The sequence below is a fragment of the Zingiber officinale genome, chromosome 6A (assembly GCF_018446385.1).
Source record: "Zingiber officinale cultivar Zhangliang chromosome 6A, Zo_v1.1, whole genome shotgun sequence".
NCBI classification, from domain to species: Eukaryota; Viridiplantae; Streptophyta; class Magnoliopsida; order Zingiberales; family Zingiberaceae; genus Zingiber; species Zingiber officinale.
The window spans coordinates 19,536,606-19,559,429 of record NC_055997.1 but is presented as its reverse complement, the minus strand read 5'-3'; the positions used below and the strand labels follow the sequence as shown (position 1 = coordinate 19,559,429).

The window sequence follows — 22,824 nt, the reverse complement described above, 5'->3', positions numbered from 1 at the left end:
TCAAACAATGAGCCTCTGCATGAAAAGATGGCAGAGAATTGGATCGACCAAATACTGCAAACAGTCAATTTGGACACGCAGTAACAATTTAAAGAGACGTGTGTAGATTTTAAAGAAGAAATTAAATGGCAGAGAATTGGAAGGTAGCTAGTGGTGTATTAACATCCAAGGCATCAAACAAATCTGCTTGGGTTCAGTTTAAGCATGGTGTGCAGCCCCATGCAAAGTGTAGAAAAGAGAGAAATCGACAAGAAACTGCATGAATTATTGTAGGGCCTTTTATTGTCGATAGGTGAAGTTTCTACTGTGCAAAGATGGTGAATGAATGAATTGAATGAATAGGAAGTGATTCTGACAGGAGATCACCTGGGAAATGAACCATCAGCCAGGAGCTCCTTTTGTCAGAGAATCTACAAGTAGTAAATGAGATTTAGAACTGGATTCCTCCATGGCCAAATCCATGCTCACCAAATAATCCTCTCATCTCGCAGCTGCGACGTTTTCTCTTCTCAGACTTGTCAAAAGGTTCCCCCTTGCTCGATTGTTGCCCCACCACCATTAAGCCACCACACCCGCAGCTCAAGAGTTAGAGGCAGCCATTGATGGAAAATGAAATAAAGCAAAAGAACACACAAATCCAATCGAAACCACTTTGACAGTGACCTTCTGCTCTTTCTTCCTCCCCTTGCTTTAAGCTCACCCAGCTTCCTCCTCATTCTTAACTCGCAGTGAATGGGGAGGCACTCCTGCTGCTACAAGCAGAAGCTGAGGAAGGGGTTGTGGTCTCCTGAGGAGGACGAGAAGCTCGTGGAGCACATCGCCAAGTATGGCCATGGGAGCTGGACCTCTGTCCCCAAATTGGCAGGTCCTGGTTTGATTCCGGTATGAGATTTGAAATGCACCTTGAGTTTCTCATCTGATGAACACTCGCACCGTTTCAGGTCTCCAGAGGTGTGGGAAGAGCTGCAGATTGAGGTGGATTAACTATCTGAGGCCTGATCTGAAGAGGGGCACGTTCTCTCAGCAAGAGGAGGACCTCATCGTCCAGCTCCATGAGGTCATGGGCAACAAGTACGTTTTTTGCTCGCTCCACTTGATTTATTGCTATCTTTTCTTCACGATTTGGCGTTGGTCACTGTCAGGTGGTCTCAAATTGCAGCCCGGCTACCAGGGAGGACGGACAACGAGATCAAGAACTACTGGAACTCGTGCATCAAGAAGAAGCTGGTGCAGAGTGGCATCAACCCCAGCACGCACGCAGTCGAGGCCATGTGCAGTGACTCCTCCGCCCCCAACTCTATGAATCACTTCCCCGGGAACTCTGAACCGCTCCCTCCGCCTGTCATTTCTCCGATCTCGAACACGATCCCCTCGACCAACTTCCCCGGCAGCCAGTTTGAGCTCCCAAGCTCTGGCGTTCTCTTTGACAGTGGCATCCTCCAATGGCTGGATATGCTGCCAAACAAAGGTGTTCCAGTCCACTTGAGTGCTGAGACAGAGGACTTGAAATGGTCGGAGTATCTCAATGGTACCGCTCTGTCCATAAAAGACTGGGAGAGCCAAGCCCATGGCTTGCATGGGTCATCGAGCAAAGAAGAAAGCCAAGCATTCTCAGAGAGTGGTTTCAGTTATTGGCACGAGATCCAACCTCCTCCTCCACCTCCTCAGCTTTAAATATGCAGAAATTGGAACATGAAAGGGGAAAGCAAAAGTTGTCATAGTCGACAGGTGTGTCTCACAGATTTTTCCATTTATATATATATATAAAAGGTTTGATATGAATATTTAGAGAAAGAGAGAGAGAGAGAGTGGGACTTGATCTGAACTCCATTGAAGATAATAAAGCTTGCTTCAGTTTGCTTGTGTGCTGTAACTTTTACGAGCTGAACAATCAAATCTCTGTTCCAACTGTGATTCATGCTAAATAATAACTTAAAGACAGATTGCCATGCAAGAACTCGAACCTGCTGTCGTTAGATGAGTGATTTCTCAATCATACAGATTGTCAAGGGCCAAAGAATCTTTTCATAGATATCTTCTCCATTATTAATCAAATTTTACTTGGTCCGATACAATAATTTTATTATGATTCTAGTAGTCCCAGTGAAGACTGATTTGTCTTCTTCTTCTTCTTCTTATTCTTGATCGAGTTCCTCAGAAGAAAGATTCTTCCTTTTATATCTCTTTTTCTTGATAGGCATTCTTGTTCATGGAGATCTTCTTCCGGTTTTGATTCTTGTAGAGAAATAGAGGATTTGATTAAATTCTAAGCAGAGTTTTATTTAGCAATCATACATGATCACGAAGTGTTTGATAAGGAAAGCTGAGAAGATGTTGCCGCCGCCGCCTACCAATTTGGCCAGCTCCTGGCGGCGGGGCCTCCGGTGCGTGCGCCGGGGTGCTGAAGAAGCTGGCCGGCGAAGGCTGCCCGGAGCTTAGCCCAGAAGAGGAGCGGCAGCCTGCGGGCGTCGCGGAGGCGGGCCCAGACGAGGCGGCGGACGCGGCGGCGGGGCTGCTCGCGGCACAAGGGGTAGCTCCGGAGGAAGGCCCGGCGACGATCCACATACTCCCCCTGCTTCTCCCACAGGCACGCAAAGTCGCCCCGCAACAGCGCCGTCGACGCGCCTCCGCCATCCCCTGCTCCTCTCTCCGCCGCCATCTGCCTTCGAATTACGTAGATTCCGTTGGATCTTGCCGCCGCTAGCTTCGTCGTCTCAAGTAGATTCTGGCATGGCCGGGGTTTAATAGTAGGCCGCCCGACCATCGTCCACGCCACCGCAAAAAGATTAAAAATATGTTTTTTTTTCCCCTTCTTTGTTTCAACTCTCAACTCCAATCTTGTAAAATCACAACTAAACTAAGCATAAATTCTCTCCTTAAACAGTTCTTTCCTCTTACTCGAATCTATTTTCGATTTAACTTTAGAAACAACAAACGATGCAACTGCGTATAAAGAATGAATGCACCTAATCTTAGGTAAACAAACCAATCCATTCTTCTTTGCATGTCACTTGGCCAAACTTCACCAAATAAACTCGTCATGTTTACCGAATCGAAAGTATAATCTAACACCTTTTAAACTTTTGCCCATTTAATACTGAAACGTCTTTCTTTTTTTAAAATTTTTCTGACTTATTGATGTGAAGTTTTGTTTGTTCATGGTGGAAAATCTGTCTGTTTGTGTTGTCACCTTGCAGAATTTATTGTAGTAGATGCGTAACTCCGGTGAGGATACTTTTCGATCCTTGAGTTCCTGTCCATGGAGGATTTCTTCTTCTCCTATGTCCCCATTTCTTTTGCAGCCACCCTTCTACTTGTGTTCTTAGCTGCCTCCTTCCACAGATTTGGGAAGAAGAGAAGACTTCCTCCTCTTAAAGGTTCAATCTTTCACCAACTCCTCTACTTCAGTAGGATCCATGACTACCACACCGACCTCGCCGGCGAGAGCAAGACCTTCCGGCTCCTCGGACCCAGCAGGAGCTACTTCTACACCGTCGATCCCCTTGTCGTCGAGCACGTCCTTAGAACCAATTTTGCCAAATATGGAAAGGTATTTGTTCTTCAATTTATTATATTGATCAGTGTGTTTGTATCCGTAATAATCTTGATGCGATGAACCAACAGGGATTCTACAACTACCATACCCTCAAGGATCTTCTCGGCGACGGGATCTTCGCCGTTGACGGAGAGAAGTGGCGCCACCAGAGGAAGCTCTCGAGCTATGAGTTCTCCACAAAGAATTTGAAAGACTTCAGCGGCGACGTTTTCAGGAAGGCCGCGGCCAAGCTTGCCGCGGCGATTTCCAATTCAGCTCGCTCCAATGAAGCCGTGGACATCCAGGTCAAGATCACAAAACAGTAGTGTGGAATTGTTTCCCAAATGCTAGTTTGCTAGAACGTACACCTTGTGGTTTTGATCTGCTGCAGGATCTGTTCATGAGGTCGACCATGGATTCTATATTCAAGATTGGGTTTGATGTAGAATTGGACACTCTTTCTGGATTGAGCAAAGAAGGGATGGCCTTCGCGAGGGCGTTCGACGAGGCGGGCGATCTCGTGCTCTGGCGCTACGCCGATCCTTCGTGGATGATCAAGAAACTGCTCAATGTTGGATCAGAAGCCACCCTGAAAAAGGACATCCAAATCATCGACGAGTTCATCTACAAGTTGATCTCCAATAAGAAGGAGCTTCTCTCTGAGCAGCAAAATCAGACTGTGTGTACTCATCTTGCTTTAACTTGTATAAGATTTTAGCAATTTCAATCAAATTACTACAATCTTCATCATCGATCGATCTGTAGGTTGGGAAGCAGGACATGCTATCAAGGTTCTTGGCGGAGAAGGAGAAGGATTCAGAGAACATGAACGATAAGTACCTGAGAGACATCATTCTGAACATAATAATAGCAGGGAGAGACACCACAGCCATCACGCTTTCTTGGTTCTTCTACATGCTCTGCAACTGCAAGCATTCTTCTTTACAGGACCAGTTGGCTCGAGAAGTTGAGGATTCAACTGCAGCAGATCACTGCTGCATGGACAGGGCAGCTGGTTTCACTGCAACCCTCACGGAAGCAGCCCTCAGCAAGATGCAGTTTCTCCATGCAGCACTGACTGAAACCCTGAGGCTGCACCCTGCCATTCCTGAGGTGAGAGTGTCATTCCATTAGGGTTTTGTGATAGTTCTAGTAAAAACCTAAGTCGAATGGATTCTAAGAATCGTATAAAAATTCGTATATAGGAAATATAAAAATATATGAATATGGATCTTCGTTTTATCAAAAACATAGCATAAAAAAGTAAATACATAAATACTGTTGATACGGTGCGTGAGTGAGGGGTCGGATAGCCGATGTGGTTAGGAGTAAAGCCCATGAGGAGGTCAGAAATCAAACTTATGCGGAGGTCAGAAGTGAAGCCTACGAGGCGGTCAAAGGTCCAGCCTACATGGTGGTCAAAAGTCAAGATTACATGACAGTCAGGGATCAAGCCTACATGGCAAGTAGGAACTCAGAAGGTAAGATATATAGTTCAGGAAAGGCAGAGGCAGACTAAGGCTTACAGGTCAGGAATTACAGAACAAGATATGTAGGACAGGATCAGGACGTACAGGTCAGGATAGGCGGAGACAGACTAAGGTTTACTCAAGCTTACGCGGAGGTCAGAAGTCAAGCCTACATGGTGGTCAAAGGTCAAGCCTACGTGGTAGTCAAAAGTCAAGATTACATGGCAGTCAGGGATCAGGCCTACATGGCAAGTAGGAACTCAGAAGGTAGGACGTACAGTTCAAGAAAGGCGGAGGCGGACTAAGGCTTACAGGTCAGGAATTACAGGACAAGATATGCAGGACAGGATCAGGACGTACAGGTTAGGATAGGCGAATACGGACTAAGGCTTACAGATAAGGAATTACAAGACAAGATATGCAGAACAGGATCAGGACGTACAGATCAGGATAAGCGGAGACGGACTAAGGCTTACAGGACAAGATAGGCAGAACAGGATATGTGGGTCAGGACGTACCGTTTAGGAGACTAAGGCTCACAGGTCAGGATTTACAAGATAAAACATGCAGAACATGATATGTGGACCAAGACATACAGTTCAGGACTTACAAGACAAAATACGGAGCTGGACCATGCATACAGGACCAGACTTAAGGAACGGCAAGTGGGGGTCTCGAGTTGCGGGGCAGTAATTGCAGGTCTAAATTTACCAGATTCACTGGGTGGCAAATGCAGAGCTGGACATACAGATCTGGATTTATGGAGCGACTAACACAGGCTAGGGAATGCAGGTCTGTGCTCACATATCAAGGTTTGCAGGTACGGGGACCTAGTCCAGGGATAACGGACCTGGGTGGGCACGCACTATACAACAATCAAGCCAGGGAATCTTAACCACCCGTCAGAGAATAATCATCGCATGTCAGGGAATATGCTAACGGTCTAGGGTTCATTGCCCCTCGATCCCTCCTCCGTCCTATAGGAAGATGTCATGTGTCATTCACCGCTAGACAACTCTTGACACCCGACATTCCCTGACACTCATCAGACTCTAGAAGTATCCACTGCCATATAAAAAGCAGTGCTTTCTCCCTTACGCAGGTACGCTCACTGGTCCTTTCACATTCGTCCTTTACATTTCGTCCTTTCGTTTCACTATGTTTCTGGGAAAAAAGTACCTGACTTGAGAGTCGGAGGGCCTGATCAAGAGACTTTTCCCATGGTTTTTGGTCTCTAACGACCTGGGTGCTGATCTGAGTGTGTGCAGGAGATCTCCACCTCGTCGTCCTAGTCATCGTCTTCCGTCATCCTCCTGCGGTAATCCTTCTAGGAAGTACAGCGTCAGCGACGCATCTCAACGACGTCGACAACAGCACAACAGGCCTCCGTCCAACTCAGATTCTGGACGGGATCAACTGTAATTACGAAGAACCTGAACATAGCAGAATTATCATTGTTCTTCGTGTAGAGTTCGTCAATCCGACAATCTTATGGAAGAAGAAGAATGAGAAGAAGGTTGGTCTTCCGGAGGAGTTAGGGTTGACGGCGTGGAATCCTCTTCGTCAATGGGGGATGAAGAAACATTTCAAAAAGATACCCTAATCCTTTGGGGATCAACCCATTATATAGTGTACATCCATTATCAGCCCATAGATGATAATAGATGCGGGTAATGAGTTCTATACATATGAGATCCACATCGAATAACTCAATAACTTTCATATCACTTAAATAAGTCGCATGGATTCTAAGAATCGTATAAGAATTTGTATATAGGAAATATAAGAATATATGAGCATAGATTTTCGTTTTATCGAGAACATATCATAAAAAAGTAAATACATAAATACTGTTGATACGACGCATGTTCGTGGGGTCAGTAAAATGATGTAGCTAGAAGTCAAGACCACAAGATGGTCAGAAGTCAAGCTGACGTGGAGCTCAGGAGGGTCAGAAGTCTAGCCTCTGTGGCCAGTCAGAAGTCAAGCTGACGTGGAGGTCAGGAGGGTCAGAAGTCTAGCCTCCGTGGCCAGTCAGAAGTCAAGCTTATGTGGAGGTCAGAAGTCCAGCCTCCGTGACCGGTTAAAAGTCAAGCTTACGTGGAGGCCCGAAGTCAAGTTTGTGTGGTCAGGGTCAGAGTCTCGGCTGACGAGGCGAGTCGAAAAATAGCCGGCCTCGATAGTGATCAAGAATTGAGCCCACGGGCCAGGTACAGCTGAGAACTGAAGCCACAGGTCGGGTACAGCTGAAAGCTGGACCTACAGGCCAGGCATAGCTGAGGAGGAGGCTCACAGGCCAGATAGAGATGCAGAAGGAAAGGCCTTGGGCGAAACCCAGAAGGTCAAGACACAGCTCTAGCGTACAGGTCGGGACGTACAAGTCATGGATAACAGTAGGCAGAAACAGGTCGGGACACAGACCTAGCGTATAGGTTGGGACCTACAGGGCAGGCATAGCTGAGGAGGGGGCCCACAGGCCAAATAGAGACGCAGAAGGAAAGGCCTGGGGCGAAACCCAGAAGGTCAGGACACAGCTCTAGCGTACAGGTTGGGATATACAAGGCATGGAAAACAGTAGGCAGAAGCAGGTCGAGACACAGACCTAGCGTACAGGTTGGGACATACAAGCCATGGATAACAGTAAACAGAAGCAGGTCGGGACACAGCTCTAGCGTACAGGTCGGGACGTACAAGTCATGGATAACAGTAGGCAGAAGCAGGTCGGGACACAGACCTAGCATACAGGTTGAGACATACAAGTCATGGATAACAGTAAACAGAAGCAGGTCGGGACACAACTCTAGCGTACAGGTCGGGACGTACAAGCCATGGATAACAGTAAACAGAAGCAGGTCGGGACACAGACCTAGCGTATAGATCGGGGACGTACACGCCTTAGATAACGACAGATACAGGTCAAGATACAGACCTGACGTACAGGTCGGGACGTACAGGTCACGGATAACAATAGACAGAAGTAGGTCGGGACATAGCTCTAGCGTACAGGTCGGGACGTACAGGTCATGGATAACAGTAGGCAGAAGTAGGTCGGGACACAAACATAGCGTACAGGTCGAGACGTACAAGCTATGGATAACAGTAAACAGAAGCAGGACGGGACACAACTCTAGCGTACAGGTCGGAATGTACAGGTCATGGATAACAGTAGACAGAAGCAGGTCGGGGCACAGACCTAGCGTACAGATCGGGACGTACACGCCTTGGATAACGACAGATACAGGTCATGGATAACAGTAGACAAAAGCAGGTCGGGACAGAGACCTAGCTTACAGATCGGGACGTACACGCCTTGGATAACGATAGATACAGGTCAGGATACAGACCTGGCGTACAGGTCGGGACGTACAGGTCACGGATAACAGTAGACAGAAGTAGGTCGGGACATAGCTCTAGCGTACAGGTCGGGACGTACAGGTCATGGATAACAGTAGACAGAAGCAGGTCGGGACAAAGCTCTAGCATACAGGTCGGGACGTACAAGCCATGGATAACAATAGACAAATACAGGTCGGGACACAGCTCTAGCGTACAGGTCGGAACGTACAGGCCATGGATAACAGCTGACAAAGGCAGGTCGGGATACAAGCCTAACGCACAGATCAGGACATACGAACCACGGATAACAACATATAAAAGCAAGTCGGAGTACAGATCTCGGGATACAGACCCAGCGTCCAGGCACTACAGGACAGGTCGGGACGTACAAGCCATGGATAACAGTAGACAAATGCAGGTCGGGACACAGTTCTAGCGTACAGGTCGAAAGGTACAGGCCATGGATAACAGCTAACAAAGGTAGGTCGGGATACAAGCCTAACACACAGATTGGGACATACGAACCACGGATAATAGCATATAGAAGCAAGTCGGAGTACAGATCTCGGAATACAGACCCAACATCCAGACACTATAGGACAAACAAGCCAAGGAATCATAACCGCTTGTCAGAGAGTGTCAGAGAATAATCAATGTGTCAGGGAATATGCTAACAGTCGGGGCTCACTACGCCTTTGGTTTTGCCGTCGGCCTATTAAGAAGAGCCACGTGTCAATCACCGCCAGACAAAGCCTGACAGCCGACATTCCCTGACACTTGCCAGGTCCCAGAATTGTAGTATAAAAAGGGATTCTTTATCCCTTATGCAGGTACGCTCACTCGTCATTTTTCACCAGTCTTTACTTTTCGTCCGTTCTCTGTGTTTTCTGGGGAAAAAGTACCTGACTTGAGCGTCGGAGGGTCTGACCCGGAGACTTTTTCCTTGATTTCTGGTCTCTAACGACTCGTGGGCTCGTCTGAGTGTGCGCAGAGCCGCAGTGGCATCGTCCTGATCATCTTCCTTCGTCAGCCGCCCGTGCGAACCTTTCTGGAAGGTGCCAGGTAGATCCGATGCCACAGCGATTTTTTGTCAACTTCCAATACATCAAGGCCCGTCTCCATCTGACTCAGCTTCCGGACGGGATCAACTGTAATTACGAAGAACTTGAACGCAGCGGAATTATCATTGTTCTTCGTGTAGAGTTCGTCGATCCGACAATCCTATGGAAGAAGAAGAAGAATGAGAAGAAGGTTGGACTTTCGAAGGAATTAGGATTGACGACTTCGAATCCTCTTCGTCAATGGGGAATGAAAAGACGTCTCAAAAAGATGCTCTAATCTTCTGGGGATAAACCCATTATATAGCCTGAAGTGGACCTCCTGCTATACAAGCATCCAGCAAAATCGGAGTCTGAATATCCAATCACCTCTAGGTGATCTGATCTCCGATACGTGAACATATGTTCTTTAGTTTTTTGCAAATACTGCATCACTCTCTTAACCGCTTTCCAATGCGATAATCCTAGGTTACTTACATATCTGTCTAACATCCCCACTATAAATATTATATCTGGTTGAATACAAACTTGTGCATACATGAGACTTCCCACTGTTGACGCATATAGGAATTGTTCCATCTCCTTTATTTTAAGTTTAAGTTGTGCACACTACTGTAAGCTAAACTTGTCATCTCTTGACACAGATGTGTCATCAGGTGTAAAGTTCTGCATATCATACCTTATAAGCATCTTTTCAATATAAACATATTGTGAAAGTCCAAGAATGTCTCTTGAACAATCACGATAGATCTGTATACCTAAAACCAAGGATACTTCATCAAGATCTTTTATTTTAAAATTACCAGATAGAAATGACTTGGTTTGAAGCAGTAGACCCTTATTATTGGTCGTAAGCAATATATCGTCCATGTACAAAATAAGTATAACAAACTTGTTTCCACTGAACTTGACATATATGCACTGATCAACGGGGTTCTCTTTAAGATCATATGAGGTAACCACTTGATCAAATTTTCGATACCACTAATGGGATGCCTGTTTTAAACTATAAATGAACTTTTTTAATCTACATACTAAGTGCTTTGAGTCCTTAGACTCAAAATTCTCTGGTTGAACTATATATATAGACTCCTCTATGTCTCTATTGAGGAATGCAGTCTTTACGTCCATTTGATGTAACTTCAAATCATAATGAGTTACAAGTACCATAATTACCCTAAATGAGTCTTTCATCGACATAGGTGAGAAAGTCTCCTTATAATCAATGTCTTCTTTCTGAGTGAATCTCTTGGCAACAAGATGAGCCTTATACTTTTTGACATTGTCCCTTGAATCTCGCTTGATTTTAAATATCCATTTATAACCAACGGGCTTCTTATCTTCAGGCAATTCGACAAGTTTCCAAACGTCATTGTCTGCCATAGACTTCAACTCTTCTTGCTTGACGTTAATCCACCTTTCAGGATTAGAGCATTGTTTGACTTCTTGGAAAGATATAGGATTACTTTCCAACCCTATGTCAAAATCCTGCTTTTGGAGATAAACATAATCACGAGAATTAGTTGTTCTCCATTCCCTTGTGGATGCCTTAAAGGCACTTGTGTTTAAGGTGGTTGAGGTGCTTGCTCATTAATATGAGACAATACTTCAATTTTAGTGGCAGACTCCTCCAATTGTATTGAAGATGTCATGAAAATATCTTGATTCACTACGCTCACTAGATGTGATTCCCATAATGTGCGGTATGATAACCATACCACTACTAATCGCACTAGTAGTGACCACAGGAGGATTGTCAACGCATTTCTCAAAAGATATTTTCCTGACCCTATCACTCCCACTATCCTCAATGAATTTGGCGTTTCCCATTTCAAAAAAAGATCTATTAGGGGGATCATAAAATTTATATCCTCTTGACTTCTCAGAATAACGTACAAAATTACAGCTAACTGTTCTTGAGTCCAGTTTCCTTTCATTAGGCCTGTAAGGCCTAACTTCAGCTGGACAACCTCAAATGTGTAAATACCTAATGCTAAGGTTTCTACCCGTCCACATCTTGAATGAGGTTTTAGTTACTGCTTTACTAGATACTCTATTGAGTAGGTAAACTGTAGTCTTGAGTACTTCATCCTACAAGGACTCTGGTAGAGAAGTGAAAGTCATACTTTTTACCATGTCTTTTAGGGTTCGATTGCGATACTCAGCTACACCATTCTGACTGGGTGTACTAGGCATGGTATATTGAGGCACAATCCTGTTGGTTAGTCCTAGGAAAATGTACCGGTTCCACTGTACAAAAAATTTTTGTACAAGTGTCGAACCTTTTTTTAAATAACCTATTGTGTTCTTTAGAAGTTAAATTAGGAATCACAGACGGAACTTAACATCATTGATTCCAAATTTAACTTATCTGTTCTTAATGGTTTAGATTTGAATCGCAAGCGAAACTTAACACTATTGATTCAAATCTACCTAAGTTATTAATTTCATAAATATTAATTTTCAAAATTGGCTTTTAGGACTGCATGGCGAGGCACATGACTTTCTTAGATATGGGAGCAACCACCACCGTCTAAGCAAATCTTTTTAAGGAAAGCTAATATTTATTTCCTTAAATAACTCTAGGTTAACCAAAAGGAACAATCGAATCACAAATTCGAAAAAGAAGAAAACACAAACTCGAAAAATAAATTCGAAAAACTAGATCTAATTGCCTCTTGTATTTAGAATTCTTATAAAGAAAATAAATAGTATGATGCGGAAGAAAACTACTAGTTATACCTTCTCTTTGTAAGCTAATGACCTCGAGATCTTCTGTCGTATTCCTCGCCTCGCCTTGGACGTCGTGTGGGCGAGATCCTCCAAGATGAACACCACCCAAAAGAGCTTCTCCTCCTTGTAATATTCGGCCGCCGCCACCACAATAGAAAAGAGAGCAAAGGGAGAAGAGAGGGAGAGAGGGGTCGTCCACCAAGAGAGTCTCCAAGCCAAAGAATAAGAGTTGTGTCTCATGAAGTCCCCTCACCCCTTCTTTTATATTACTTTCCCAAGGCAAATAAGGAAAAACTTTTTACAAAAATAAAATCATCCAAGAGTTTTTTCCATTTTCCTTTTTATTTTTCCTTTTCTTTCCTCTTGATTGAATCAATCACCAAATCAATGGTTGTGATTAATCCTATTTGGTTTAGGATTGAGCTTTGGTCGACCCCTTGCTTGGGCACTAAGCAAGGTGGCCGACCACCATATTTAGGAAAGAAAAATTAATTTTTTTTTATAAAATTTTACAAGAAGAAAAGTTCTTATAAAATTTTACAAGCTCTCTTTCCTAGAGTTTAAAAAAGGAAAGTTTTAAAAAATTAAAACCATGTTTTAAAATTTAAAACTCCTCTTATAAAATTTCCTTTTTTTAACATGATGATAGAAAATTTTAATTTTAAAACTTATTTTTCTTTTTTTTCTTAAATCATGAAGATGGTTAAAAAAGGAAAGTTTTAAAACTTTTAAAACTCTCAATTAAAATATGTGACCAAATTCAAATAAGGAAAGTTTTTAAAATTAAAATCTCTCTTTTAAAACTTATAGTTTTCTACAAAGAGAATATTTTAAAAATTCAAAAACAACCCTCCTTGTTTGAATATTATGGCCGACCCCTACTAGCTTGGTCACCAAGCAATAGGGCCGACCCTTTAAGAGGAGATGTGGTCGGCCATTGCTTGGTCACCAAGCAATGGACCGGCCCCCTTCTTGGATACCAAGAAGAGCCTTACATTTGGATGGACTTGAGGTTATAATGAGGCTACGACAGGGACCTTGAGGAGAAATTGGTTTTGACCTTCCGATGAGCTTGAGTATCCCGTACTCGCCCCGAACACACAACTCAAGTTCATCGATAATAACTCATTCCACTAGAGAATTATTACCGCACTACCGCATCAATCCCAAATTACATTATGGGATCCTTCTTATCATGAGTGTGTTAGTTTCCCTGTATTTAAGGTTACGAATGTCCACTAATTAAGTAAGTTACTGACAACTCACTTAATTAATATCTAGCTCCAAGAGTAATACCACTCAACTTCATTGTCATGTCGGACTAAGTCCACCTGCAGGGTTTAACATGACAATTCTTTTGAGCTCCTCTTGGGGGCATTCTCAACCTAGATAACTAGGACACAGATTCCTTCTATAATCAACAACACACACTATAAGTAATATCATTTCTCAACTTATCAGGCATATTGATTTATCGAGCTAAACCTCACCCTTTGATAAGTCAAAGAAATAAATATTCAATATATGTGTTTGTTATTATATTAGGATTAAAAGCACACACTTTCATAATAACTAAGGTCTAGTTCTTTTACTAAGTCAGTACAAAAAGAACTTACCTAAATGGTCCTACTCAATACACTTAAAGTGTATCAGTGTAATTTATTAGTCAAGATAAACTAATACTTAATTATACTACGACTATTCTGATGGTTTGTTCCTTTCTATCTTAGTCGTGAGCAACTGTTTATAATTTATAGAGAACCGACAACATGATCTCCTGAGTGTGACACCACACTCCATGTTATCTACTTTATAAATTAATTGAACAATTACTTTTAATAAATAAATGCAGATATTGACCAATGCGATTCTTTTATTTCAAAAATAAATGTTTACAAAAGCTTGACTTTTAGTATACACTCCAACAAATCCAACACTTAGCAAGGTAGTTTGCAAAAGGTCTTGAACATTATTTACCTGATCCATCATATCGATCGTAATATTCGCCTCCATGGTCGGATTGAACGGCTTTAATTTTCTTACCTACTTGAAATTCAACTTCGGCTTTGAAAATTTTGAACATGTCAAAAGATTGTGACTTCTCATGAATAAGGTACAGATAGTCAAATCTAGAGTAGTCATCTATAAAACTAATAAAATATGTGTCTATTCCAAGATGTTTTAGGGAATGGTCCACAAATATTCGTATGTATTAGCTCTAAAGTGTCACTACAACAACTAGCTCACTTATTCCTTTTATTAGTAGTCTTTCCCTTGATACACTCTATACGGTCATCAAAGTCTGACATGGCAAGGAAATCGAGAATTTCATATGACATTAATATTTCTAGGTGTTGTTTGGATATATATCCTAAACGCATATGCCCCAACATGGAAGAATTCTCATTAGTCAATTTATATTTCATACCTATACTATGCATTATTTTGTTGTCAACTGTAGATGTAAAGATGTTCAATTTATAAAGTTATCAACTAAGGATAAATTCCTAATCAAAACTGAATTAAAGAAAATAATAAATGTTACATTTCTAAATGAATAAAAATAACCTGATTTGTCCAAAAAAGGAATTAAAATTAAGTTCTGTTTGAAAGATGGTACAATAAATGTATTTTCTAAATCAAGAAAGATATCAGTTCCTAAATTAAGCCTAAAAATACCCATGAACTCTACTTTAGCCTTCTTTTCATTTCCCGTATAGATGTCTTTCACCATCAAGTGGATGATGACTCCTAAGATAACCTTGCATAATGACACTTATATGAGTAGTAGCACCGGTATCTATACGTCAAGTGTCAGTGTGTACTATAGATAAATTAACTTCCGAACTAACAACATTTTGAAAACTCCCAGAATCTACAATCAACTTTAATTTTCATTTATTGATCCTCTTTCTCTTCTTGCCTAAACCTAGAGATCTAGATGCTAAATGAGCACTTTTAGGTGTCTCACGCCTGAGTCTCTCATTTATGTTTTCTTTTCTAGTATATCGTATGATTACCAACTTCGTAAGAAGTGTGGTAATGTGGATCTTTTCATTTGAGGTGAATCGGTCTGCTAATTAGTTTAGAAAACTCCTAGCATCTTCTCCCTCAGTTATCGACTCTTTATTTGGTGCCGGTATGGATAGCCTTATGATACTTAAACTCATGCTATTTGATTTCTCCCACAATTGAAATTCAACCCTCTGCTCTATAGTACTAGCACTTGTCAGAGGTGCAGAGCGATCATTCCTTAATGCATAGTCTAAGTCCATGCATCCTAAGACTATGATCACGTATTCTTTCTATTTAGTAAAATTCAAACTAATTAGTGTTGGGATGTTATTAATGCTGGCAGTTACAGATTACACTAAAATTAAAGAGAGAAATTTATTTAAGCTCACGATTTAACTAAAGCCAAGAACATATAAACAACATAAAATTATGCAAATAAAATTTTAAATGCACATAAATGTGTTATTTATGAGATACCAAATACAACATAATATATCTTCGTTTGAGTTGACATATTATTTGTTAGTGATACTCTCTGATATAACTCAAACTTTAATTGGTGACACAATGTGTCTTCCTTTGGTCTGACCCATTGTGCGCATGATATAATATTTTATATGAGTTATATTTTCATTCATAGCTCACAACAACCTTAATCAGCCACATAATATGTCTTCCTTTGGATTGACATATTTTATGCATAATCTAGATAAAATAATATTTTTTTCTATAGAGATATCTTATGCATATATCTGGTATAAAAGTAATTTTTCTTTGGGCCGATTATTTTTATCATAAATATATGTCTATCAACACAAAATATATTAAATCTGCCTAAGGTATCTTCCTTTTGATTAACATATTAGTTCAACATAGTAGTACGTCATGTAAATAAATCCAAGAAAATTATAAGAACTTAATTCAAACAGAAATTACTTAATCAACCTTAATAATATAAAATTAAGTTTATTAATCGATTAATATTTTATAGTAATTGATTGATATGATCTAATTAATTATCTTAATCTATTCAAAAATTTACTATGTGTAATCCCATGATTGTATATAAAATTCTTACTTACGAAGTTAAAAGTTATTTTAAGTTCAATAATCAAATAATATTGTTTAATACTATTTAATTCAATTTCTTAATTATTAAGGTATTAAAAATTTAATGGTTTTTGTTTTTTCAGTTCATTGTTTCAACGAAACCATCAATTTTTTTAAACGTCTTTCGTTCACTGTTTCACATTTAAACAGTGAAATGTTAAACAGTATTTTTTTCTTTACGCGTACTGTTTCAATCAAATCGAGTATTTTCCCCATGAAACAGTAGTCATACTATTTCAAAAAGAAATATTAAAAAACTTAATTAATTAAAAAAAAATCTAGATTAAAATCACATTAAAATTAATATAGTCATAAATTTAAGACTGTTAATTAATTGAATTTCAATTCTAATCGATTAATTAAAAATATCAATCATGTTAGTTGATTGATTCTAATCGAATCTAATTTTTATTTAAAATTTTAGACTCGATAATGGATTGACTAAAGTAATTAATTGAATCATCATAATTTTATCTAAAATTAAGTTAACCGCCGTTCTTTATATTTTTCATAGAAATATAAAAAACTCAAAAAAAGTTTATCATAGTTTTCTCTTACATAATTTTTGATGGAAAAAAATTTATATCATACTAGAAAAACTTGATGTAGTATATAAACAACAAATCAACGAAAAATTTAAACTGTATTGCCAATGAAAAACGATAAAACAGAATTTTGCTCTGTTGTCAATTGATAGTTCTTGTTAAAACCTAAGCTGCATGGATTCTAAGAACCGTATAAGAATTCGTATATAGGAAATATAAGAACATATAAGTATGGATCTTCGTTTCATCGAGAACATGATATAAAAAAGTAAATACATAAATACTGTAATTACGAAGAACCTAAACGCAGCAAAATTGTCATTGTTCTTCATGTAGAGTTCGTCGATCCGACAATCATACGGAAGAAGGAGGAGAAGAAATTGGTCTTTCGAAGGAGTTAGGGTCGACGATGCCAAATCCTCTTCGTCAATGAGGAACGAAGAGACGTCTCAAAAAAATACCCTAATATGGTGAACAACCCATTATATAATGTACATTCATTATTAGCATATAGATGACAATGGATGCAGCTAATGAATTATATACATATAATTGAATTTCAATCCTAATCGATTAATTAAAAACATCAATCAATTAGTTGATCAATTCCAATCGAATCTAATTTGTGTTCAAAATTTAGACTCGACAGTCGATTGCTTGACTAAAGCAATTGATTGAACCATCATAATTTTACCTAAAATTAGGTTAAATAGCAATGATTTCTGCCGTTCTTCGTATTCTTCACAGAAACACAAAAAACTCAAAAAAAGTCTATCATAGTTTTCTCTTATATGATTTTCGACAATCAAAAATTTATATCATACTAAGAAAACTTGATCTATCATATAAATAATAAATTGACGAAAAATTTAAACTTTATTGCCAATGAAAAATGATAAAACAGAATCTTGCTCTGATGTCAATTGATAGTTCTTATTAAGCTGCATGGATTCTAAGCACCGTATAAGAATTCGTATATAGGAAATATAAGAACATATAAGCATGGATCTTCGTTTCATCGAGAACATGTCATAAAAAAGTAAATACATAAATATTATAATTACGAAGAATCTAAATGTAGCGGAATTGTCATTATTCTTCGTGTTGTAGAGCTCATCGATCTGACAATCCTATGGAAGAAGAAGGAGAAGAAGGTTGGTCTTCCGAAGGAGTTAGGGTTGACGACGCCAAATCCTATTCGTCAATTGAGAACGAAGAGACGTCTCAAAAAGATGTCATAATCTTCTGGGGACCAACCTATTATATAGTGCAAATCCATTATCAACCTATAGATGACAATGGATGATACTAATGAATTCTATACATACGAGATCTACATTCAATAATCCGAAAATCTAATAATTTTAAGTTAGATCACTTAGATGAGTTCAGATAGTATTTATACGTGTAATTTATAAATAAGCTCATCTAATAACGATAATTATATTATCTAACATTTTGGACGTGGTGTGGCCTCACTGACTTCGCGTAGTGTTAATTGCAATGTTGAAGGATCCAAAGATATGCTTCTGTGATGATACGCTGCCAGGCCGCTTGGATATAAAAAAAGGAGACATGATCTGCTACTTGCCTTACTCCATGGGCAGAATGAAGTTCTTGTGGGGAGAGGATGGAGAGGACTTCCGGCCGGAAAGATGGCTCGACGAGAATGGAGCTTTCCAAGCTGAGAGCCCCTTCAAGTTCACTGCATTTCAAGTAAGCAAACGGAAGGCCGGCCGGCCACTGGATCAATTAGTATCACAATTTTTATTCATTCCTGTTCTTCCATTCCCACAGGCAGGCCCAAGGATTTGCCTCGGAAAGGATTTTGCTTACTTACAGATGAAGATTCTGTCAGCAGTTCTCCTCCATTTCTTCAGGTTCGAGCTGAAGGATGAGTCGAGGAATGTGCGATATAAAAGTTCGATTACTCTTCGAATAGATGGAGGCCTTGAGCTTCTTGCAAGCCACAGGCAAACCCCTGATATTGTTTATGAGGAAGAGGAACATGCATCTGTGTTTTAAGAACTGATCTTTGCATTTGGACATGGTGTGTATTAAACAATAGACAGATGTGTATTAGACTCGTTTATAAAACAGAGAGCTAAGTATACAAATCTCTCAACAAAATATCTCCTGCTGCCGTCACCTGATAGGCCAGCCGGCGGCTAGGGCCCATCAGCAGCCATCTGGAAGATTTGCTGGAGCCCACGTCAACTGATAGCCTTATCCACATGCAATGGTCTGATGCGGAGACCATTCCTCCTCCGAGAAGAAAATTACTAGAAGGAATTGGGAATTCAGCCATCTTAGATATCAAATAGAGTAGCTTAGATTCGTTGATGTACAGGGCGAGATCTTGCATATCATCAAATAGAGTAGCTCCAGAGTGGCACATCGGCCCACGTCTCCAGGTCTTCCCAATTGTTCCCGCCGTGCAGCGGCGGCGCCACCAGCAACTCCTCCGCCATGCTGGCGTAGTAAGAGTACCCTAAATCGATGTCATCGTAGTTCATCAAATCGATTGCGCTGGCGGTCGGAGTTGCTTCTTCCCGCGAGGCCGCGGTAGCGGCCGTGGAAAACGTCGGCGAAGGTGTGGTCGCGGAGGAGGCGGCGCGGGGCCGAAACTGCTCCGCCGCCTCGGCGGCTGCCCTGGAGATATCCCTCGGGCCGGAGAAGGAGGACGGGACCTGGATGAGCCAGGCGGAGTCGGCGAAATTGAGGCAGGCTGCGCGGCCGCGGAGCATCATGGCGGCAGCGTCGTGTGCGCGCGCCGCCATATCTGCCGTTGGGAAGGTCCCTAGCCAGATCCTAGACTTCTTGTTGGGCTCCCGCACCTCGCACACCCACCGCCCCGCCGTTCCCCGCCGCCGGACGCCCTTGTACACCGGGTGCCGCGTCTCCCTGAATTTGGTCCGCCCCGCCGGCCGCTTCGGCGGCGCCGACGACACCGTCTCGTAGTCCCACGTCTCCCCCGCCGACGGAGAGCCGGAATCCGAATTGAATCCTGAATTGAATCCCGAATTGAATCCCTCCATGCTGGCTCTCTCTGCTTCGAATAGACTCTCTGTTTCTTTCTTTCCTCTTTGGCGGCTGCTTCTGCTTGGTGTTGGGAAGACTGGGAGATCCATGCGGAGGCGGCCACACATATATATAGCTATCTCTCTCGTGTCCGTTGCGGCGGGGAAGCAGGTAGAAGGGATGGCACTCGCTCTCGACGCGGAGGACAGCTGGAGCAAGTCAAGTGCAAGCAGGTAACCGTTTGCTTACTCCACGATGATTCTCGGGGAGTTATGGGATGCAGTGGGCCCGGGGCGGTTTCATCGTCAACAATTCAATTCAAATTGGGACGTGGCGTGCGGTGGCGCGTGGTGAGCCGAAGGTAGACACCTCCGAATCCATCTGCGCTCACGTGTCCGTTGGCCGTGAGCTGGCCTCAATTTAGTACGGAGTAATAACAAATAGGAATAATTTACTGAGATCCGGTGCAGAAGGACACGTGGGCGGTGACCGACCATTTGTATCACATGGAATCTCTTTTTTTTTTTTTAAATAAAAATAAAAAACACTCCACTTTTCCAAATTATCCTTCCTTGCTACGGTCCAAAATGAATTATTTCATTTTAATAAAAATTATTATACACAAATATTATTATTATTAAAATTATTTAATTTTTTATAATAAATTTAATTTGACCAAAATTATTTTAAAATAGTTATGCAACTACTCAGCAGCTATATATAATTATAAAAATTATTAAATCACTATTACACCATTATAATTAAATCTTATAAATCTTAAGATTTTGATTATTTTAAATTAATCAAAATCACTTTAAAAAAATATAAAAACTACTAAATAGTTACTATACAATTATAAAAAAATTATAAAAACTGCTAAATAGAAAACTACTAAATAGTTACTATACAGTTATAAAAAAAATTATAAAAGTTACTAAATAGTTACTATACAGTTATTAAAAAAATTATAAAAACTACTAAATAAATTTTTTTTAAAAACTACTAAATAGTTACTATAGAGTGGTAGAAGTTACTAAAATAACTAATACATAGTTATAAAATAAATTCTAAATCTTAAAATTTTGAATTCTAAATTTTAAGTTTAGAATACTATTGTATTAACATACTCTTTATCGACTTGTTTAAAAATATTTAAACTTTGTCAATTTTATATTGATTAAAATCATTTCAAAATAATTATAAAAATTACTAAGTAATTGTTATAGTTATCAAATAGCTGCTATAGTACTATAATAATATTTTATTAACTACCTATTGTAGCTATTATACATTATTATAGTAACAAGTAGTAACTAATATGAAAAATATAAATATTCTCGGAAAGCATAATGCGTTTTTGATTTATTTTTTTAAATATCCATTGACAATTTGATAAATCTAGATGTCCTTTTTTTTATTTTTCCCAAATAAGTTTTTTACCTTTACTTTGGGCAAAAATTGTATATTTTTTATATTAGGAATCTTTTTTTGGATAATTGGGGAAGGATTTAGAAGAGGATCTATGCGGGCGGGCGGCGCCCTTTTGCCGCTCGTGCAGTTACAGGTTGGGGAGTTTACAACCAAATGCTTTGACTTTTCCGTCAGTAGTTTATATGAAATAGATTTTGACCTGCCCTAATAAACTTGGATATTGAGTTCCTTGTTTACATAGATCAAAGAAGACAATAAAGAGGGAAGGGAGTGAGACAAAAATTGACTTTTATAATTGAAGGAGCAGACAGTCAAAGCAAAGCAAAGGGTATCGATCAGCCATGCCTGGAATCTCCAGCTAAGTGACAGTGGTTTGTTTACTAAAGTGGAGTAATGGGGGATGAATCCCAAGCTAGTGACAGTTAGATTTCAGTTGCGCTGCCCGCCCACAGGTCCCAAAGACCACGCGCTTTCTTATGTTGGTCAGCGACGGCGACCGTTGGAAATCCAGAGTGCTAGCAACCGACGTCACTCCCTTCTAGTACTCCTTGTCCCCCCAAGGAAACACCCCCCGAAGCTTCGGGTCTTCTGCCCACCATTCTATTATCACTACAGCTGGCCCAGCTCAGCATCTTGCTGGTAATAAAATATTATATCATTTACGAGCATATATCGATCAATTCGGATATGCTGAGTCAATTGATTAAGACCCATGGACTTGGTCAACGTTAGTTTTAATATCCGATCCTTCCACCACGTAGTCAACGTTACTGAATCTATTACTGCATGGGCGGTGGCCTCAGTAGTCACTTCCACACCACCGACCGAATCCCTTACTAGATAGACACAATGGATTCAAAAATTTTATTATTAAAAAATAAGATATTATATATATATATATTATCATATGATAAAAATTAATTGACAAATACTATCAATAACAAAGAATATTTTTTAAAAAATAATCTTTTTTATTCGGATATTCAAATAGGATTTTTGGAGGATATTTTATTAATTATAATTTATATGTAAAATTTTTAAAAGATACTATATTAATAGTTAAAAATAATAGATTAGTAAAATTTATTTAGAGCATAAGGATATTATTACTATAACTCTATTTTTATAGTAGGAAATGATTTTATTGAACAATATAATGTAATGACTTCTTTTTTTAATGATATATATATCTAAAATCCCACCTCAATTTTAATTCCTGAATCCATTGCTGGCTAGAGGAAATCGGTTCAAAATAGAACCGAATCAATTAAATCAAGCTTTTTTTTAAGGATAAATCGGATTGATCAAATTTTACAATCAAATCAAACAAATAGAAATTGATATAAAATTGATTAATTCAATTGGTTATCAAAGTAATCAGACTTTTCTTACCAATATATGGATGAATGATATTATCAACCGATTGATATTGAATAGTTGAATTAATCATATTTATTATCAAATTGAGTAATTATTGTTCGATTCAGATATAACAGCCTAGGTAGCCTGTAATCTACCTTGTAATGTAATCCATATTATATTACAAAGTCGATTATTTTGTTTGGTTTGAT

The 22,824-nt window shown here is 40.0% G+C and overlaps 4 protein-coding genes across 4 annotated transcripts; 2 read left to right on the top strand and 2 right to left on the bottom strand.

Annotated features, from left to right (window-relative positions):
- Positions 1 to 424: 424 nt before the first annotated feature.
- On the top strand, positions 425 to 1,873 carry LOC121996035 (transcription factor MYB61-like). The gene is made up of 3 exons (XM_042549839.1): positions 425 to 865; positions 942 to 1,071; positions 1,143 to 1,873. The coding sequence occupies exons 1-3, from the start codon at positions 733 to 735 to the stop codon at positions 1,672 to 1,674; spliced, it is 795 nt and encodes a 264-aa protein (XP_042405773.1). The 5' UTR covers positions 425 to 732; the 3' UTR covers positions 1,675 to 1,873.
- Positions 1,874 to 2,124: 251 nt separating this feature from the next.
- On the bottom strand, positions 2,125 to 3,080 carry LOC121996036. The gene is made up of 2 exons (XM_042549840.1): positions 2,352 to 3,080; positions 2,125 to 2,235 (listed from the first exon to the last, which is right to left on the bottom strand). Coding segments are annotated over exons 1-2 (414 nt in total). The 5' UTR covers positions 2,765 to 3,080; the 3' UTR covers positions 2,125 to 2,234.
- Positions 3,081 to 3,212: 132 nt separating this feature from the next.
- Positions 3,213 to 18,926, top strand: LOC121996032 (cytochrome P450 704C1-like). The gene is made up of 6 exons (XM_042549837.1): positions 3,213 to 3,550; positions 3,625 to 3,840; positions 3,927 to 4,214; positions 4,301 to 4,648; positions 18,314 to 18,517; positions 18,599 to 18,926. Exons 1-6 carry the CDS (start codon positions 3,260 to 3,262, stop codon positions 18,824 to 18,826), a joined length of 1,575 nt encoding a protein of 524 aa, XP_042405771.1. The 5' UTR covers positions 3,213 to 3,259; the 3' UTR covers positions 18,827 to 18,926.
- Positions 18,869 to 19,937, bottom strand: LOC121996034 (dehydration-responsive element-binding protein 1E-like). The gene has a single exon (XM_042549838.1). It carries the CDS (start codon positions 19,930 to 19,932, stop codon positions 19,171 to 19,173), a length of 762 nt encoding a protein of 253 aa, XP_042405772.1. The 5' UTR covers positions 19,933 to 19,937; the 3' UTR covers positions 18,869 to 19,170.
- Between the last annotated feature and the right edge of the window lie 2,887 nt (positions 19,938 to 22,824).

What these genes read in the sequence shown, in the direction of transcription:
- LOC121996035 (XM_042549839.1), top strand. Translation starts at nt 733, where the DNA reads ATGGGGAGGCACTCCTGCTGCTACAAGCAGAAGCTGAGGAAGGGGTTG. An exon ending in CTCTGTCCCCAAATTGGCAG is followed by an intron (nt 866 to 941) that starts GTCCTGGTTTGA and finishes GCACCGTTTCAG; the next exon opens with GTCTCCAGAGGTGTGGGAAG. An exon ending in CATGAGGTCATGGGCAACAA is followed by an intron (nt 1,072 to 1,142) that starts GTACGTTTTTTG and finishes GGTCACTGTCAG; the next exon opens with GTGGTCTCAAATTGCAGCCC.
- LOC121996036 (XM_042549840.1), bottom strand. Translation starts at nt 2,764, where the DNA reads ATGGTCGGGCGGCCTACTATTAAACCCCGGCCATGCCAGAATCTACTT.
- LOC121996032 (XM_042549837.1), top strand. Translation starts at nt 3,260, where the DNA reads ATGGAGGATTTCTTCTTCTCCTATGTCCCCATTTCTTTTGCAGCCACC. An exon ending in ATTTTGCCAAATATGGAAAG is followed by an intron (nt 3,551 to 3,624) that starts GTATTTGTTCTT and finishes ATGAACCAACAG; the next exon opens with GGATTCTACAACTACCATAC. An exon ending in TCAAGTTCACTGCATTTCAA is followed by an intron (nt 18,518 to 18,598) that starts GTAAGCAAACGG and finishes CCATTCCCACAG; the next exon opens with GCAGGCCCAAGGATTTGCCT.
- LOC121996034 (XM_042549838.1), bottom strand. Translation starts at nt 19,932, where the DNA reads ATGGATCTCCCAGTCTTCCCAACACCAAGCAGAAGCAGCCGCCAAAGA.